The sequence below is a fragment of the Anopheles stephensi genome, chromosome 3 (assembly GCF_013141755.1).
Source record: "Anopheles stephensi strain Indian chromosome 3, UCI_ANSTEP_V1.0, whole genome shotgun sequence".
Lineage (NCBI taxonomy): Eukaryota > Metazoa > Arthropoda > Insecta > Diptera > Culicidae > Anopheles > Anopheles stephensi.
This window is the reverse complement of record NC_050203.1, coordinates 54819451-54836889: the sequence shown is the minus strand read 5'-3', so window position 1 is coordinate 54836889 and position 17439 is coordinate 54819451. Positions and strand designations below refer to the sequence as shown.

Here is a 17439-nt window from a genome sequence, read left to right as displayed (position 1 = left end):
GATCTCCGGGCCCGGGCGGGCGGACGGTCGGGATCGGTCGGATTTGTCGGAGATTATGCTTCATAGCTTCTAAATTGGTGCTCGATTGTGTAATACATGCTGCGAATGGGAGAATTGGAAAGACCGACACATTCAGCTGTTTGTTCCTCCGTGTGTGAGAGAGACACCGTGTTTTGGGCGATAGTGAAACTTGTTCTATCTAAGCTCCTCTCGATTCTGAGCATCGCCGATGATCGTGGTCCAGGGGGTTCCACAACATTTGTCGTTACTTATGTTACCGTGTCGCGAAAAGCGTCCGAGACTGTGCGTTCTGGTACGCTGGCAAACATATATCTCTACGTGTCGGGTGTGTGTGTCTGCTTTTTCCTCTTATTTGCCCTCAACCGGATGTCAGATTCGCCAGCACCGAGAGGCAGCTCCAGCGGGACGGAATAAATCGGCAATGCAATACACAATAATAACATCATTACGAGACGCTGCTATGTTGGGGCCGCGGCACGCTTGGGGAAAAGCATCGTGTGCAGCATAAACGATGCTCCCATCGGTGGTGTTGGTGGAAGCAGTGTACCGGGCATCCGATCCGACGTCAAATCGATGATCACGCATCGGTAGAATAGAATGCGAAGTACGGGGCTGATTGCATTTCCAGCTGCATCTCAACCCGGCACTACACGGTGTGTTGTGAGAGCTTTCCATTTGCTTCCCACCCCAACGCCACCGGCTTCTTCCACATCATCACAGAAAAACACTCACCAAAACCACAAAGAGGGTAGTTTTCCCCGAAGGAAGGAAAGTTGGTAGAAAAAGTGGGTGAAGTGGGTGCAATGTTCTACATGTCAAAATCTTTTATTATTATTGATTGCATAACGGGGTTTATATCATTTTTTTGTTATTGTCCTGCACGGGCCCGGTTGTGGTGTTGTGGCATGGCCAAGATAAATCGATCGTGGCGATCGGTGAGGTCCATTTGCGGTTCGCCGATGCAACCCGTGCTGTAGCAGTGCTTCGTGAGTGCAAGAAGCATTGAATTGGACACTTGGGATTTTAGTTGGCAGGGTGGAAAACTGCACACATAAAAAAGGGGGGGGATAGCAAATCTCGAAACCGCCCCGGTGTGGTCTTGGTGTGAGTGTGGAGGACAGCAATGAGATCACGAGTGCGAGTGAACTTCACATCCCGGAAAAGGAACCAAACGGGACGGCAAAGAACACAGTCGGCGGCCCTGTCCGAAACATCATCATCGTCGTCATCGTCTTCCATCATCCCGCCACCCACCGCACGGTGTCTGGCAGGCGGAAACCCCGAAGAGGAAATGGAAGAAAGCATCCCAGTTCGAAAAAAGCGAGGTACAAAAGTTACGAAAGAATGAACTTCGAGTGCCCTTCTCCTGCAGTGGAAATAAATCTCTCAACAAAAAATTGGAACCTAAATAAAGGAAACCTTTTTCTGTTACGTTCTAACCGATCGTGTGGTGGTATCAGCGTTGCAAAAAAGAACCCCGGAGGCCACTGCTCCACACATTCGACCAGCAGACGCGAACACATTGTAACTTCACGCCATATTAGCGGTGCTTTTGCAGCAGAAGGTGGCCCAAAGCTTTTTACCGAGCCAGCTTCTGGTCGGAGCCGGGCCCTCGTCATGACGGAACCAATCGTCATGTATAACGGGATTCGTTCTTACCCCTCCCATCAACTCACCCTACTGGAGCAAGGGGAATCAATTTTCGCACCCGTGAAACGTAAGAATGATTGATTTAGCGACGCGGATTCGACGCTTCACTGATCGCCCTCTCGGTACGGGTGGTGATTCCGGCCGAAAAAAAAAACGCTCAACCTGTCGCCAACCCCATCGACACCCACAACATGCGTGGGGAAAGTTTTCTTGCTGCTGCTCCATAGCATAAAGAAAGAAAGGCATTCCAATTCCACAGAAACAAAATCCGAAAGCGGCAAGACGCGAAAGAACAATCTACTTACTTTGAGCCTGAAGAATCGTGGTCGCTTGCCCGCCGGGGAACGTTGCGTTGCGCTTGTGTCGACCCTGTAATGATGAAGTACCGTCAGTGAGTGTGTAAAGATTTGCATGTTTCACGGGGGAAAAAGGAAACAACACTCCACGAAGAAAGCATATCGATCATGCACAATAAACGCAATGCGTACATCGCTGATTGATGAAAGGATGGAATGGGCTCGGGAGTGATGCATTTCGTTCGGGGGTTACGATAGCGTACCTTGGATTTGGGAAAGGCTACCAGCACGTTGAACCACCATTTCGACTCCTCCGGGCAGGTACCTTTCACGAACGTTACACGATCCGGTGCGGTGATGGCGATCGAGTGCGGGTGGCTGGTGATGCTGTCGGCCGTGGTCACCTCCAGGACCTTCGTCATGTCGATTATGGCCTGTGGAATCGTTTCGGGCTGGTCGGGGTGAAAGAAAAGTAATGAAAAGATATTAATATGAATCTTAAATTCGGTGACATTTATGATGGGAGCTTTCAGTGAGTTTCAATTTTTGCAGGCATTCGAAGACATTTTGTGGTTTTGAGGCTATTTAAAATAACATTTTAATAATGATTATTAATTTAACTTAAAAACGTTAAATTATGTTAAGAGATGGTAAATTAAACTCTTCAAACAATTGCGAATAAAATAAAAGAACAGAATTAATTGATTTTGCTGAGAATGATGACGCCTGAAGGTATGCAATACGAAGTTAATTTTATTAAATGTTGTTTACATGTTTAGAAAATATTTGTTTAATTTATTTGATAAAAATTATTAATTATTAGAATTTATTGACCCTCAAAAGGCTAGCATAGGAAGAACACACTAGAAGGGATTAATTAACCGATGTGTACAATAACAGGAAGATAAATTTCACACAAAATGTTGCGTCTTTTCTCATCCACCAAATGTATCGCAATAAAGCACCGTCAAGTGTCCAAATCAAACAGCTCGACGCATAAAAGAACTCAAAGTAAATTAACGTTCATTGGGCGAAAGATCTCTCAATCTTACTGTGAGCCCCAATCGTGCCCAATAATTCCGAACGATCGAACCCGTGTGGCGCAGCAACAGCTCCATCGCCCAGAAAACAATACCCCATGGATGGTTGGGATGGGAGTTCGAACGCTGTATGCAACTAAATTGCATCAATAAAACCGTTAAATTAGTTTACAGAAAATCTCCATTCCGGGAGGCGATTATAAATTGCACTGGTCCCGGTCGGGGGAAAAGAACCCTTAAGAAAGAAAAAAAAGCTTCATTTCGGCCGAGCTGCAGGATTGCATCAATCCATTTTGGGAAAATATTTATATTCCTTCGGCGTTTCGGCGAAGGTTTTGTGTTGGGTTGTTGCGTTCGTTTGCGTCCCAAGGGATAAGAAAAAAAGGCGCTAACCTTTTGCGCGGTACGCCACCTGTGGAGAGATTTTATTAAGAAGCAGCATCACACCGCACGGCACACCACAACACAATTCACGAGAGATGCGATAGTATCCACGGTTTTATCTGCACATTTTATGGGGTGTTTCTTTTATTTCTTTACGACCTGGCGGTTGGCTGATAGCACGAACAAAAAAAAAAAAAAAAGAAGGCGGCAATAGCTTGCGTTAGTGGTTCTTCTTTGCAAAAAATGAAATGTTTTTATTAGCTCCACGAAGCTCCGATGGGGTTTCGGGACGTGGAATCTCAAGGATTATATTGGCTCAACTCTGAAGGGTTCGCCAGAAATGATCCAGACTGAAGTACGGGCGAATCCTTCTCCAGCAGGAGCAGCTTCGTCCTTGGATAAGATTAATTTCTTCAAAAAGCAATCAAACGCTCGACGTTCCATTGAAATGTACCCTTCTCCGGAATGTGTAGCGTTAGTTTATCTGCCCAAACGACCGTGACAGAACGATAGTCGGATTAGTTCTGAAAATCTGACAAAATATTGTGCCTTCAGGATTCGCCGGGAAAACGCATTGATTCCAGACGGACGTAACATAACCTTCACTTCACATTTTTGCGAAACTCAGGCAGGAGGGGGCACCAAAGTAAGACGAGCTGACATGTGATTCTAATCTTGGGCAGGTCGATTAAAATATTTGCGTGTCACTGTGTCTGCAAGCAAACAGTTTTTTTGTGGTTGGCCGATCCATTACATCTCCTGCTGGTTACCTGAGACGACGCGAAACCTCAAAGAAGAGGCTATTATGCTTATTTCAATCCAAAGTCAGGTGGTGTTGAGTAACGAATGTTTCTTGTGGAAGGCCACAAAAATGCATCCCAACGGTAAGGTTTAATTTTACCCCCAAAAGGAAACAAAAATCAATTGCCGCTTGAGCGTCTGAGGATTTTTTAATTTAAATAACACAAATTCCCGAAGCTGCAAAAGACATGCCATTCAATTGGGATCTTTATGCGAATCCGTCTGGACCGAGACCGGGGACGCGAATCGGAACGTGAGCATATTTTGTTTAATTTTCACACACCTCCTTCCCTGTGGGTCCGTGCGTTTGAAGGAACCATCATTATGCGTTCTTAATAGGAGCTTTATGTGTTTGTGCTTTTTATGAGTTGGTATGTGTGGCTATAAAAACAAAGATTGCAACGGCTGCGCTTAAGCACGTGTTTGAGTACTTGCAGAGGGAAAAGTAACCAAAAAGGAAACAACACGCGGCGAGTGGAATATAATTCCTCAAGCTTATTATTATTATTAATGTCTGGAAATGTTCCGACCGTGTTCCTTTGCTGGTATAAGGTTTTGAGGCCCGCTTGTCCGGCGTCGTTAAACATGGCTCGTAAACGTGGGCAGTGAGAATGTGAGGATGGAAAGGAAGCATATGATCCGGACTTTAGCCACCTTTCGGTAGTGCTAATTGACCATTGCGAAGTCACCTTCACCGATCACGGCGGATAAGGTTTCCGTTCGCATCGGTATTACTTGTTTTGGTGGTTGCGATTGAGAATGCGCACCGGTGTTTCGTTCCTTCGTTTGGAACGAATTTTTCGGAAAGTATTTAGCGTCACCCTCAGACAAGCCCTAACACCTTAAGGAGCTTTCAGATAATTAGCAAAGGTCATGTTATTGTTGAGAGACAATTTAACGAGTGATTTATTTAAATATTTTGTTTTAGTACTTTTTGGGGTAAAATTTCCCCATAACTCAATCAACAGCCGATCGCGTCAATACTTACATGTTCATCCACCGAATAAGTGAGCTCCCCGTCGTCGTACAGCACGAACCACCTTCGCTGCCATCGCTGTGAACGAAAAAAAAAAGAAAAACGAAAATGCCGCATAAGAAAATGTCCAAAGAATGCAAATTAATTACGTTAACCATAAACAAGCCGCAGTTGTAATAAATTTCCTCACTGACAGACACAGATCCCGAGACGAACTGCGGCAAGCTGCGTCTCCAGTGGTGGAACAGATAAGCGATGCGGCAATAGTAAAGCCAATGGGAGAAAGAAAAAAACAATGTTCCCCAAAAAACAAGACAGTTAACATCAATAATTGAAGGAGAAGGCAAGGCTATGGTTGAATGCGTTGTTTGCATGTATGCAGGGCGTACACCAGGCGTCAGGAGAAATGAAAACATCATAAACGTCCATCCTGTCCACCCGATGGACATGGGGGGCGAAGAAGAAAACAGGCAGTTGGGCTCAGGACTGATCCTGGGGGTACGTACCCGGGGTACGGTGCGAGATGAATTTACAGCAAATGCAGCCGACCACTTATCCGAAAACGCTTTATTTGGCTACGGAATGTCATTTATTGGCGTTATAAGTTATGTGCGGGATGTTTTGCCCGAAAATGGACGCGGTATGGTATTTTCCCTGGCTGCCAAAGTGATGGGCCACATTGCGATACTGGTGTACGCGATGATGATGTTTGCGCTCAACAAAACAGGGAGAGATTATTACATGCCTACGAAATTGTTTCTTGTTTGGTGAATTTTGTCAAATCGATAAACAAAATATTTTAACCACAAGTAAACAGTTTGAGTAGAATATTATCACTGGTTGGGAGTGATTTTTGTGATATCAGACGGACGTTAAAGAGTTGTAGTGTTGCGCGCTCGACTTACAATTTCATACTGTTTATTCACTGGTCCGGTTACAAGTTCATCCTATTCGATTACATAGTTCATCCATTGGTCAAGTCACTTTCCCCTTAATTCACTTCTAAGTTCGTTCGTGTGCGTCAATTTATACTATCTGCTTATAGTGTTGTTCCTTTACCATATTTCGTGTAATAATTAATATTTCATGCATTTTCTACATTCCGGCCACCAAAAGAGAATTCTTTTCAATTTCTGCAAATTCGTTGTTTTTCTTCATGTAACATGCTAACCAGTATCCTATTCGCTAATATATACGTAATTGACGTTTCGCTTGGATCGGTATCAGTGTTTGTTTACATTATTAGTGCACCATGTGGTTACACAAATCCCTCGTTTGTATCGATTGGTCGTGGTAACAAAGCTAAACGATTAGCTGCTCTAACAATTTGTTTCCCCCCTGCCGTACGTAGCGTAACTACACGCACGACACCATCCTTGCCCGGGTGCAGCGCCGTAATGCGCCCCATTGGCCAAACAGTCGGGTGAAGATTATCTTCCTTGATTATAACCAGCTGATTGATCTCCAGCTTAACCGGTGCGTTGTTAATGTGTTTGGCTCGGGCTTGGAGTTGTTGGATGTATTCCGGATACCATCGGGACCAGATCGTTTGCACGTGCCTCTGCACGAGTTGGTACTCCTTGAGTCGGTTGGTCGGAAGGTGTCGTATGTCAACATCCGGGATTGCTTGCATGTTGCTGCCGATTAGAAAATGACTTGGGGTTAATGGTTCTAAATCGCAAGGATCATCGGATAAAGGGGTCAAAGGACGGGAATTTAAACATTGCTCCACCTGAGCAATAAGTGTAAGCATACTTTCTTGGGCGATACTTGTTATACTTATCGTGCGTAAAATGTGTTTTTTAGCCGACTTGACTGCCGCTTCCCATAATCCGCCGAAGTGAGGGGCCCTTGGGGGAATGAACTTCCATTCCATTTCGTTGGACGAACACCAATTGATGATAGACCGGCGATCGTCATCGTTCTTCTTCAGCATTTCGTACACGCGATGCAGCTCGTGGGCAGCTCCCTTAAACGTTGTCGCGTTGTCGGAGTGTAACTCGCACACCTTGCCTCGGCGTGCCACAAAACGACGTAGTGCTGCCAGAAATGCCGTAGTAGTTAAATCACTCACTAGCTCGATGTGTACGGCTCTAGTCGCGAAGCAAACAAAGATTGCGATGTACGCCTTCGTCGGACTCCGATTGCGGACGGGTGATTTCAGCATAAACGGCCCGCAGTAGTCCACTCCACTGATCGAGAAAGGTCTGGTCGGTGATACTCTCGACGTTGGTAGGTCAGCAACACTTTGTTTCACGAGAGTCGGCTTGTTTTTGAAACAAACGTGACACCGGTGGTAAACAGCCTTAACGAGATTCCTCCCACCAATCAACCAGAATCTTTGACGAAGTGTTGCTAATAACAGTTGCGGTCCAGCATGCAACAGTTGAAGATGATACGCCACTGCCAATAACACCGATAGTGGGTGCTTCGCCGAGAGAATCGCTGGATGTCGTCCTTCTTCTGGAAGATCAGCATTTCCGAGCCGGCCACCGACGCGTAACACACCAGTATGGTCGATGTACGGTGACAACCACTTCAGCTTCGATTTGTCGGAAACATGCTTCTCTTGAGCTAAAACCTTTAGCTCCTCCGCGAACGAATCCCTTTGGGCTAACTGGCATAACTTCAGTTCGGCCCGACGTAGTTCCGTGGCTGTAAGCGGTGGAACACTCTTCTCCTCGATGTGTGGCGCATCCTTGCAGCTTACTCTCGATGATTTGTTGGCTCCCTTGATGCACTCCATGAAGCGTAAACAATAAGCTACAACTCGTCTCAGCCTGTAGTATGATGAGTATCGCTCGAACAGTTTGTCACGGAACTCACACCTCGTAGAAACTGTGACAATCCGTGACGCCGTCGCCCGTTCTTCGATGACACCGTCATTCTCCTTCACTGCTGGTGGATGATTTGGCCATGCATCATGACTGTAAGCCAACCAACGAGGCCCATGCCACCAATGTTCACAATTAAGCAGCTCCTCCGGCTTCAGACCCCGTGATATGTCGTCTGCTGGATTATCACAACCAGGAACGTGACGCCACTCAGCTATCCGCGTTTCTTCCTGTATCTGCGCCACTCGGTTGGCGACAAATGGTTTCCATCGACGTGGTGGAGAATCCAGCCAATACATTACCGTCATTGAATCGGTCCAACAAAAGGCCATCGTAGATGCCGGTAACGTTCGACTCACCTTCTGGAACAGTTGGGTTGCTAATCGTGCGGCGCACAATTCCAACCTGGCGATCGAGTGCGTATTCGCCAATGAAACCACTTTCGACTTCGCTGCTAACAATTGCACCGTCACAATGTTGTCCGTCGATTCTGCGCGTACATAACAGCACGCACCATATGCACTTTGTGACGCATCAGCGAAGACGTGCAATTGCAAGCTGACCGTTGTAGGTTGGGAGATAAAACGTGGCACTCTTAATTCGCGTAGCGAATATAACGTTGAATGAAAGCTTCTCCACTCTTGTTGAAGCTCACCGGGCAGTGCACGTTCCCAATCCCAAGCCTTTCCATTCTCCTTCAAACTCCACAAACGTTGTAGAAAGACTTTCGCGATGATGATTGTCGGACCCAACAAACCAAGTGGGTCGAATATGCTTGCCGTGTACGACAAGATCAAGCTTCTCGTTAATACTTCAGCTGGTTGTGGAAGGCCAACCTTGAAGGAAAACGAATCGTTGGCGGGTTCCCAAACCAGCCCCAGCGTCGAAACAGCTTGACCATCCTTCCACTCGTGCATTGATTGAATCGCAAGATCTTCACGTGGGACATCTAGAAGCGATTCTGGAACGTTAGATGCCCACTTTTTCAATGCGAAACCAGCTGAATCGAGCATTGCGGTGATTTGCTTTCGCACTTCTACTGCTTCGTTAAGGTCAGTCGCTCCTGTTAGTAGATCGTCGACGTAAAAATCACGTAACACGGGATCAACTGCCTTCGGGAATTGATCTTTGTGGTCATGCGCAACCTGCTGGAGCGTTCTAGTGGCGAGGAATGGAGCTGACGCCGTGCCGTAAGTAACGGTATTCAGCTCGTAGGTCGATATCGGATCCAGGGGGCTCTTTCGGTACCTGATACGTAGCAGATTCCGATCGATGATGTTGTGGAGAATTTGCCGGTACATTTTTTCCACATCGGCCACTAATGCGATTGCGTAGGACCTGAATCGCAATATAATCGTTAGTAGATCTTCCTGGACAATTGGGCCAACTAGTAACGTATCGTTTAAGGAGTATCCCGAGCTCGTTTTACAGGACGCGTCAAACACGACCCGTACTTTTGTGGATGTACTCGATTCCTTCACCACCGCATGGTGAGGAATATAACAATGCGGAACACTATCATCCACTGGTTCGGTAAGTTTTCGCATGTGACCAAGTTCCTCGTACTCTTGCATGAAACGCTTATATTCCATCTCCATTTCAGGGTTGATCTTCAATCGCCGCTCCACAGCCATCAGTCGTCGATCCGCAATCTCCTTTGATGAACCCAATACTATATCTGCTCTGGGATTACGAGGCAGACAAACGATGTAACGACCATGGTGATCACGCGTTGTAGTGGCAGCATAATGCTTCTCACAAGCATCTTCCTCAAGCGAGAGAGCGGGTCCCTCTAGATTGGTCTCGTTCTCCCAAAACCGTTGCAGCAATGTATCGAGAGACTCATGGCTCCTAATTGAGTGGCACGAAACAGGACTAGCGACTGAAATGTGGGAAGTATTCCCAGCAACTGTCCACCCAAACGGAGTCTCAACCAACCAAGGACCGCCTTTGACCAGTAACTGCTTCTTTCCGGTATGCCATTCCCAATATGCGTCACTCCCAATGATCACATCAACTCTTGAAGGAAGGTTAAAGGCAGGATCAGCCAACGGAACGTCAGGGAATTTCCAACCAGCAACATCGATTGGGGCAGTCGGTATCTCAGCACAAGGGGAGTTCACTATCAGGAACTCAAGTGGCGACGAAAATGGCGCTGACTTTGACTGCACCGTTGCGATGATCGAACCCTTGGCTTGCTGAACACCCTCACCGATACCTGTCAATGCAACGTTGATCTTTGTACGACGTGTCAGCAGCTTCCGCGCTAGGGATTCGGACACGATATTGCACATGGATCCTGAATCCAACAACGCTCGTGCTTCATGCCGAATGCCATGGTCATCGACTAACCAGAGAACCACCGTTTCGAGAACCACAATTTCATTGCTCGAACCTACGTTCATGGTTACCTGTGGCGGTGAATCGTCGTGCAACATGCTGTGATGACGTGCGTTGCACTTGTTGCAACGGAAGACGGAATTGCACGACCGTACCTGATGATTCGGGTTCAAACAGTTGAAGCATAGTTTATGCTTCGCAATCACTTCACGCCGGAACTTTACGTCTCCTTTGCAGAACTTCGGGCAGCTTCGTAGATGGTGTGGCTCTGCACACTCTAATGGACAGGATGCGTAGGATGTGCTGCTAGCTGGCTTCCGCGTTGACACTGAATTGCTCACGTATCTAACCTTTCCTCCCATTCTTCTTTCTCCACAGGCCACCGGCGTTTGTTTCGATTCAGATATCTTCGCTAACGTTTGGGACGAACGAAGGATTCGGATTCTATCCTGCAGGAAATCGATTAGATCTGAATACTTATCCTTGGGGCTGGCCGATGAATGCTTTTCCCAAGCTAGGATGGTTGATGAATCCAATTTGAAGAACAGCAATGTGGTGAGGGGAGTGTCCCAGTTGTCAACCGGTTCCTTCAGCTTTCTTAAACCGTTCACGTGCCGCGTGAACTCGTCCACAAGCTGCGCCAATTCATCCACAGATCCTTCATGCATCGCGGGAAGGTGATGCAATGTTCGATAATAATCACGGACTAACATGCGCGGGTTATCATACCGTTTCAGCAGCGCGGCCCAGGTGGTCGCATAGTTGTCCGCGGTCAATGTGGTATGCTCGAACAGCAGCGCCGCCTCACTCTTCAATGATGACAACAGATACTGAAGTTTCAGTATCGAAGGTATATCTGCTGACGAATCGATCATTGCCACGAAGCGATCACGAAACGTGAGCCACTTCGTCGTATCACCGTCGAACGTGGGGAGATCGATTTTCGGTAACCGCACATTAATTGATCCGAAATTACCCGTTGAGTTCAGGCTAGAATTGGCTTGCAAAATCGACGCGTTGAGAGGATTGGCTTCACACGGTTGCTTTTGCAACAAAAATCCTTTCACCTTTCGGTACACACTGTCCATTTCACATCGCTCTTGCAGCAAAGCTTCTAACGCTTCGGGAGATTCTTCCAATTCCTCCAGTTTTGCTACCGCGTTCAAATAATCTTGAACATGCCGTTCTAGCTGATCCAAGCACACTGGTATTTCACCCACATCACTTTCACTATAATCGTTTTTAAATTGTTCAATGTTCTTCACAAGCATTTGCGCTTGGCGCTTTTTTAATTGCGCGGCTTTGATTTTCTTCTCCATTTTCTACGTTGCTTCACTAACACACACGTAAAATGAACAAAGTTCAATGTTCTGCACTTCACTAACACTTAATACAGACGATGTAACGTTCACTTTGAATTTGATTCGAAATTGTTCACATCCTGCTGCGTTGCATGCAAGTTTCGTTAGAATACGATAGGAGTGATGGCCGTTAAAATGGAACCACGCTTCGCAATGGCGTAGATTTCCGATGAAGCTAAGCTACGCGGGACGCTAAGCTTTGCCTGTTGCCTTAAGTTGATGCGTAACAACAACTTTCACTCCAGTAAGTCGATTTTGAATAAATCGCAACACAACTCACGAGAAAACAAACGAACATACAAGGGTTCACGTGCACGTAATGACCTTTCACAGCAATTCGCGCCAATATGCGGAGCAAGACAGCGAACTGTTCGTTTCCTCACAAACACAGAGATGATTCACGTCACTGTGTACGGTAATTAACGTAGTGAATTTTTTCCGAAATCACTAAACCGACTTCACCAGATCCGGTTCGAAGGACCAAAATGAGTAGAATATTATCACTGGTTGGGAGTGATTTTTGTGATATCAGACGGACGTTAAAGAGTTGTAGTGTTGCGCGCTCGACTTACAATTTCATACTGTTTATTCACTGGTCCGGTTACAAGTTCATCCTATTCGATTACATAGTTCATCCATTGGTCAAGTCACTTTCCCCTTAATTCACTTCTAAGTTCGTTCGTGTGCGTCAATTTATACTATCTGCTTATAGTGTTGTTCCTTTACCATATTTCGTGTAATAATTAATATTTCATGCATTTTCTACACAGTTTAAAGCCGTTGACTATTACGGAGACCTAAATAAGGATTTCATGCGGATGACGAAAGATGGTTGATAAGACGTAAAAAACAAACTGAAAGGAGTTGACATTGCAATTGTACATTATCGCCTCCAGCTCAGAATGTGCGGAACGGTATAAACCTTGATCGACAGAGCAGCAAGCTCAGCCGTCGCCTCAGGTGCAGGCCAAGTGACATTCCTGATCGCAGAAAGGAGAACGCAACGGCGTTCAGTGCCTTTTTTGGGCTTTACATCCCAATAACTCGTCTTTCTCCTGTTCGTTGCGAAGGTAGGCTTTAGCGAGCCGTAAACATAGCATCATCATCATCATCATCGATGACCTACAACCGAGCAGAACCGGACAGCAGAACATCCTGAAGGCATGGGACAAAGAAGAAGAGCAATAATTTACCAGCCCGAAAATGGCAAGTGTCCTTCGCAGGGTCACGGAACGGAATATCGGGAACGGTGTTGTGCTTCACCGCACTATCTTCAACTCACGCTGACCTACATGCCAGAGGGCACACTGTAGTCTTCGTTGAACCTGATCGGTAAAGAATTATGCTGGCTGCTTACCCCTCGATCCCTGGTCAACAATTTTAATGCATGCGCTTCAAAAGGTTTCATGCACAAAGCGAGGGGTTTTGCGTTGCTTTTTAGCTTTACACGAATCATTCCTCTGGACAATGTGTCCGTTATTAACCTGCTGCTGTCCGGAATGGTATATCGAGCGGTACCGTTGCGACATGGAAACGCAATTCATCATATTTTGATTTGGATGTTGGGGCTTTTAACTGGAATGCACTTTGCCGGATGAATAGCGTGCAGCGTGTAGTGTGTGCTTCCCGATTTTTCTTTGAGGCCTACCGGCCATTTCTCACCAGCAGTGCTAGAGCAGATTGTTTGTTTTGAAGCTTCTGTGTTGATTGTCTCGCTGTAAATAAAACAAACGACTCAGTCGGCGTTTTCGGGAAGGCAAGCGACGAACCCCGACGTTTTTTTTTGTGGTTGAATGGATACAAAACGGGGGAAGACACACTAAAACAACAGTTAAGCAACAGAGTACGTAGTGTTCCAATTCCCGGACAGTGTTGCGTTTAGTTTCCATCTGTCCTAATCATCCTCCCCGTCCCAGACTCAGCATCACAGCTCTCGCACTACTGTGCGGGGGCCCTTGCAGTCTGAGCAGCAAATAGACAAACGGTCAAAGAGATTGGATTGAAAGAGTGATTACCACCGGAGGCGTGAGCAGAATCGTTAAAGTGTACATAAATTACTACCAACCGGCCAACCAGCCAGGCCTGGGCCCTGTCACAACCATGTTTGACTGCCTTGGGCTTTCTTTCTAAAGGTGCGTGTAAGACTCATTCAAAAAAGGGCTGGTAGGCTGAACAGTGGGGAAAACAACGACCCTCTTCATCCATTCAACTCATCTCGACTAATTCTTGGACTCACTGCCAGCGCCGCTCTGCCAGTGGAGGCCGCCACTGGCGCAACATTGTTATTGTTTCGTTGACTACAAGGTGTAATTCTCGAGCCAGCTTGGTGCGAGAGTGCTTGAATGAATGGGATGAATGGATTTCAAAGGCGCCCTTCGTAGGTACAATTTAATAGCCACCGTACGTATTCCGTCGATCTTGTCTTGTGATGTGTGTGTGTGTGTGTGTGTGTGTGTTAGCGTGGGAGTTTTAAGGGAAAACCCTCCAGGTTGGCAACCAATTCCCGAACGGTGGCATAAACTAGTTGCGCCGTTGCGCGCTGGCCCAACACACTTCTTGTTGGTGAAGATGTTAATTAAATTAAAAATGCAAACAATCTATAAAACGCGTAGGGTGTTGTAGAGATTGCATTCATGAGATGGTGTTCGGTCGGAATGTGGTATGGTGTGTGTGAAAATTCTACGATACAAAAAAACGATTCCAGTTCTAGCCAGGGCTTGATTAATGGGCGTTGGTTTTGTGGGGCTTAATTCAGTAGCGGTAGCGATGGAAATTGTGCCAGAAGCAGCAAGTGTAAGTGCTTTGCTGTAAGGTGTTATCAGTATTTGCAGGACGTTAATCTTGAAGGTACACAGCAATATCGGTGCAGCTTAGCGCACAAGATCATCGCTAGATATAGGGTCGCGATATTGTATCAGAAGATCGCCGGCGGGAGAAATTATCATATTTAGATTATGAAAAGCAACGACGACGACGATCTCTTTACTACGCGTTAATGCTGCCAAAGTGAGGCGATCTTCGCCGACCGACGAGCCCTCGGGTGGGTAGAATTAATTTTCCTGTACGAAACGGTAAGAACAGACAGCACCGATAGACGCCTTGCATGCTGCTGGCAAGTAGTTAATGCTAATTAATTGTTGTTTCTCTCCCGGCAAAGCCAGCTCGGTACCCGGATTTAGGCAGGCACACAAAATTGACGATGGGAAAAGGAAAAACGTTACGATTGTTCAAGCTCGGATTGGGTGGCATTAAATGTTTAATAGCTGTTTTTGATAAGATGCATTATTTATGGGCGGTTTGGATAAACGTGTATAAACCTCTGGGGGGTGTTTTTTTGTTGGAGTGTTCCTTGCCGTTCGGAAGGAAGTGAAACAGGAAGGCAACCCAGCAAAGCAATGTGTTTGCTAATTTTTTATTTACCTTAGTTTCTGTGCCGAGCACAGGACCACATGAAGGAAAACCGGCTGCCAAATCGGGAAGATGAGAGAGCGGATCTATTGAATCTTGTAATTAATTACCGTCACTTAATTTTAATCACTTAACCGCTCGGGAAGCCTAAGAAGGTGCGCGCGCAAAAAAGGACTCGCGATCGCTCGCGGTCCGGTTCCAACCTTGGGGTCGCGTCGTTCGTATCGATTCGATTGATTCGGACACATGCGTTGTACCAGCCGAACCGAAACAGACGGACAAGTGCTCCCAGGTGACTTATAATCTGACCCACTATAAGTTATTGGTTTCGATTGATCCCTGTGACGTCCAGCAGCAGCTCAAAGCTTGGTGCTCGGAATCCGCAAGCCGATTACAAACGGTCCGGTGGTTTCTCTTGGCTTGTTTTTGTGTGCCCTCTTTAACCAGGGTAAGGTGATTAATTTGGCGCGTAACAACATGTTGGCATTGCGCTTTTTTGCGTTTGCCCTCAGTGCTACTCGTTTTGTGCCAACGTGTAGCAGCGTTGCAGGTTGGTGACATTCTCAACCTTACCTGCCCAACCGTTCCGCCTGTTATGTGCTGGACATCCCTTTGCTTGTACCGTACACTTACGTGCATGCATGGAGCTTCAGCATGGAGGAGATGATAATGGTCGGTCGCTCGGTAGGCAGCAAAATATGCGTACCGAGTTGGGCGTTGTCTTGGCCGTACCATGGCCAACGCCATGATTTGTGTCGCCGCGGAATGATCGATCGATTCCCCGATCCTGATCGGTCTCGGCCTTCCGCGCCGGCACAGTTGTCGGTCACTTAAAGGGCACGAACCTGTGCAGATGGACCACTTGCAAACAGAGGACGCTGCAGGTTGACAGGGATAATGGTCACGATAAAGCGGTCATCGGTTCGAGATTTTTTTGTGAGTGTAGGTGCGAGCATCACGATTGACAAATGGTTGTGGGACATATAGTAAATCACGTCAATGCAATTGAGGTTGGATCATTACGGGACAGCTCAATATTCCGGGAAAATAAAGTTAACTAAACAAAGGAAGTTTTATGACTAGTTTTTGATGAAAATGAAAAATGGAACAAATTCGTAAAAAAATAAAAAGTTCCGAGAAAAAAACCTCCAACATCCATTTTTGTTGTCCACATTTCACTGTTGCTAAAACAAAAACAAAAACCTCCATTTGGTCGGTAAGGCTAGTGCGCTTTCGCTTTGATCCTGTTGAGATTGTGGGTCTGTGTTTGCACGCGTGAACGCAAATTTATCGTCTCGCATCAGCCAACTCGCATGGCCTCGCGAGAGAGTTATGCTTGCGCATAATTTTCTTCACCTTCCCAAACTCGCTAGCCACTCGTTCCGTGCCATCGTCCATGAGGAATCAAGCCAGTAGCTCTCACTGCCAGGCATCAAAGAAAAGGACACATTTTACGCGGTTGATCGTGTGTCCGATTCTCACATGGACAACTACGGGCAGAGCGCTGGGTTTGCAACGCCAACAAATAACGCCATTCCAGCCAAACAAGTTGTGATCCATCGGTTGATTTCAACGCGGGTCGCAAGTTGGTGGTGGCGGGTTTGCTTTTTTGTTGCTGCTGCTGCTGCTTTTCCCAAACTCTTGCTGTCCTTCGAGCACGAGGTGTGAAGGATGGCGAGCGGGAGTGTCCGGGAAGCGTCATCCTTCTGCGCGATCGCGGCAACCGATGGCCGCCCCGTCCCGCGGTTGATTGTTTTCCCGCGAGCATCGCTTGCATCGGCCGCGATCGATGGCGAGATGGCAATTTGCATAAATTGGAGTGTCATTTGCCACTGCCAGCGCTACCGCGGCCGGGCGCGCGCGCTTGAGGCGTGTTGAGCGTGCGGCAAAGCGGGACCTATGAATGCGCGATGAAGCCGGCTACCGTAGGCCGGCAAACGGTCCACACCACAGCCTTAACGGGATTTTGCATTCGACGAAATCATTCTTCGGCGTGGCGCGGTGTGGGTTAGGGTTTTCGGAATGCCAACGGAAGACACAAGATTTACCCCCGAAGCGATCGAGCCGACGATGGTTATTGATTCGTTGGGTTTGGGAGTCTTGCATTCACCGTCCCATCCGTTTGGGGAAGAGATTTTCAATGACTGGCCACGTTTAGGCCTGGCGAAAAGGTCGTCAGGTTAATTCGCGAGCCGGTTCAGCGGCCATCGGCTGCCAAAGTAAGGAAGCCCGAACGAAGGTGCGGGATCTCCCACGACGTTCGGTTGAAAGATTTGAGGGGGCCGGACCGAACAAAAGCCATCCCGAACGATGCCAGAACAAAATAAA

The 17439-nt window shown here is 46.9% G+C and overlaps 1 protein-coding gene across 5 annotated transcripts in view; it reads right to left on the bottom strand.

The window, feature by feature from the left end:
• LOC118513385 (protein outspread) overlaps positions 1-17439 on the bottom strand; it is a 217581-nt gene that overhangs the window by 66319 nt on the left and 133823 nt on the right. For all 5 annotated transcript variants that reach the window (XM_036059049.1, XM_036059050.1, XM_036059053.1 and 2 more), the window contains exons 4-6: positions 5181-5246; positions 2231-2419; positions 1977-2040 (exon numbers count right to left, since the gene is read on the bottom strand). In XM_036059049.1, the coding sequence (XP_035914942.1) occupies positions 1977-2040; positions 2231-2419; positions 5181-5246 (319 nt within the window). The remainder of the gene's footprint in view (positions 1-1976; positions 2041-2230; positions 2420-5180; positions 5247-17439) is intronic.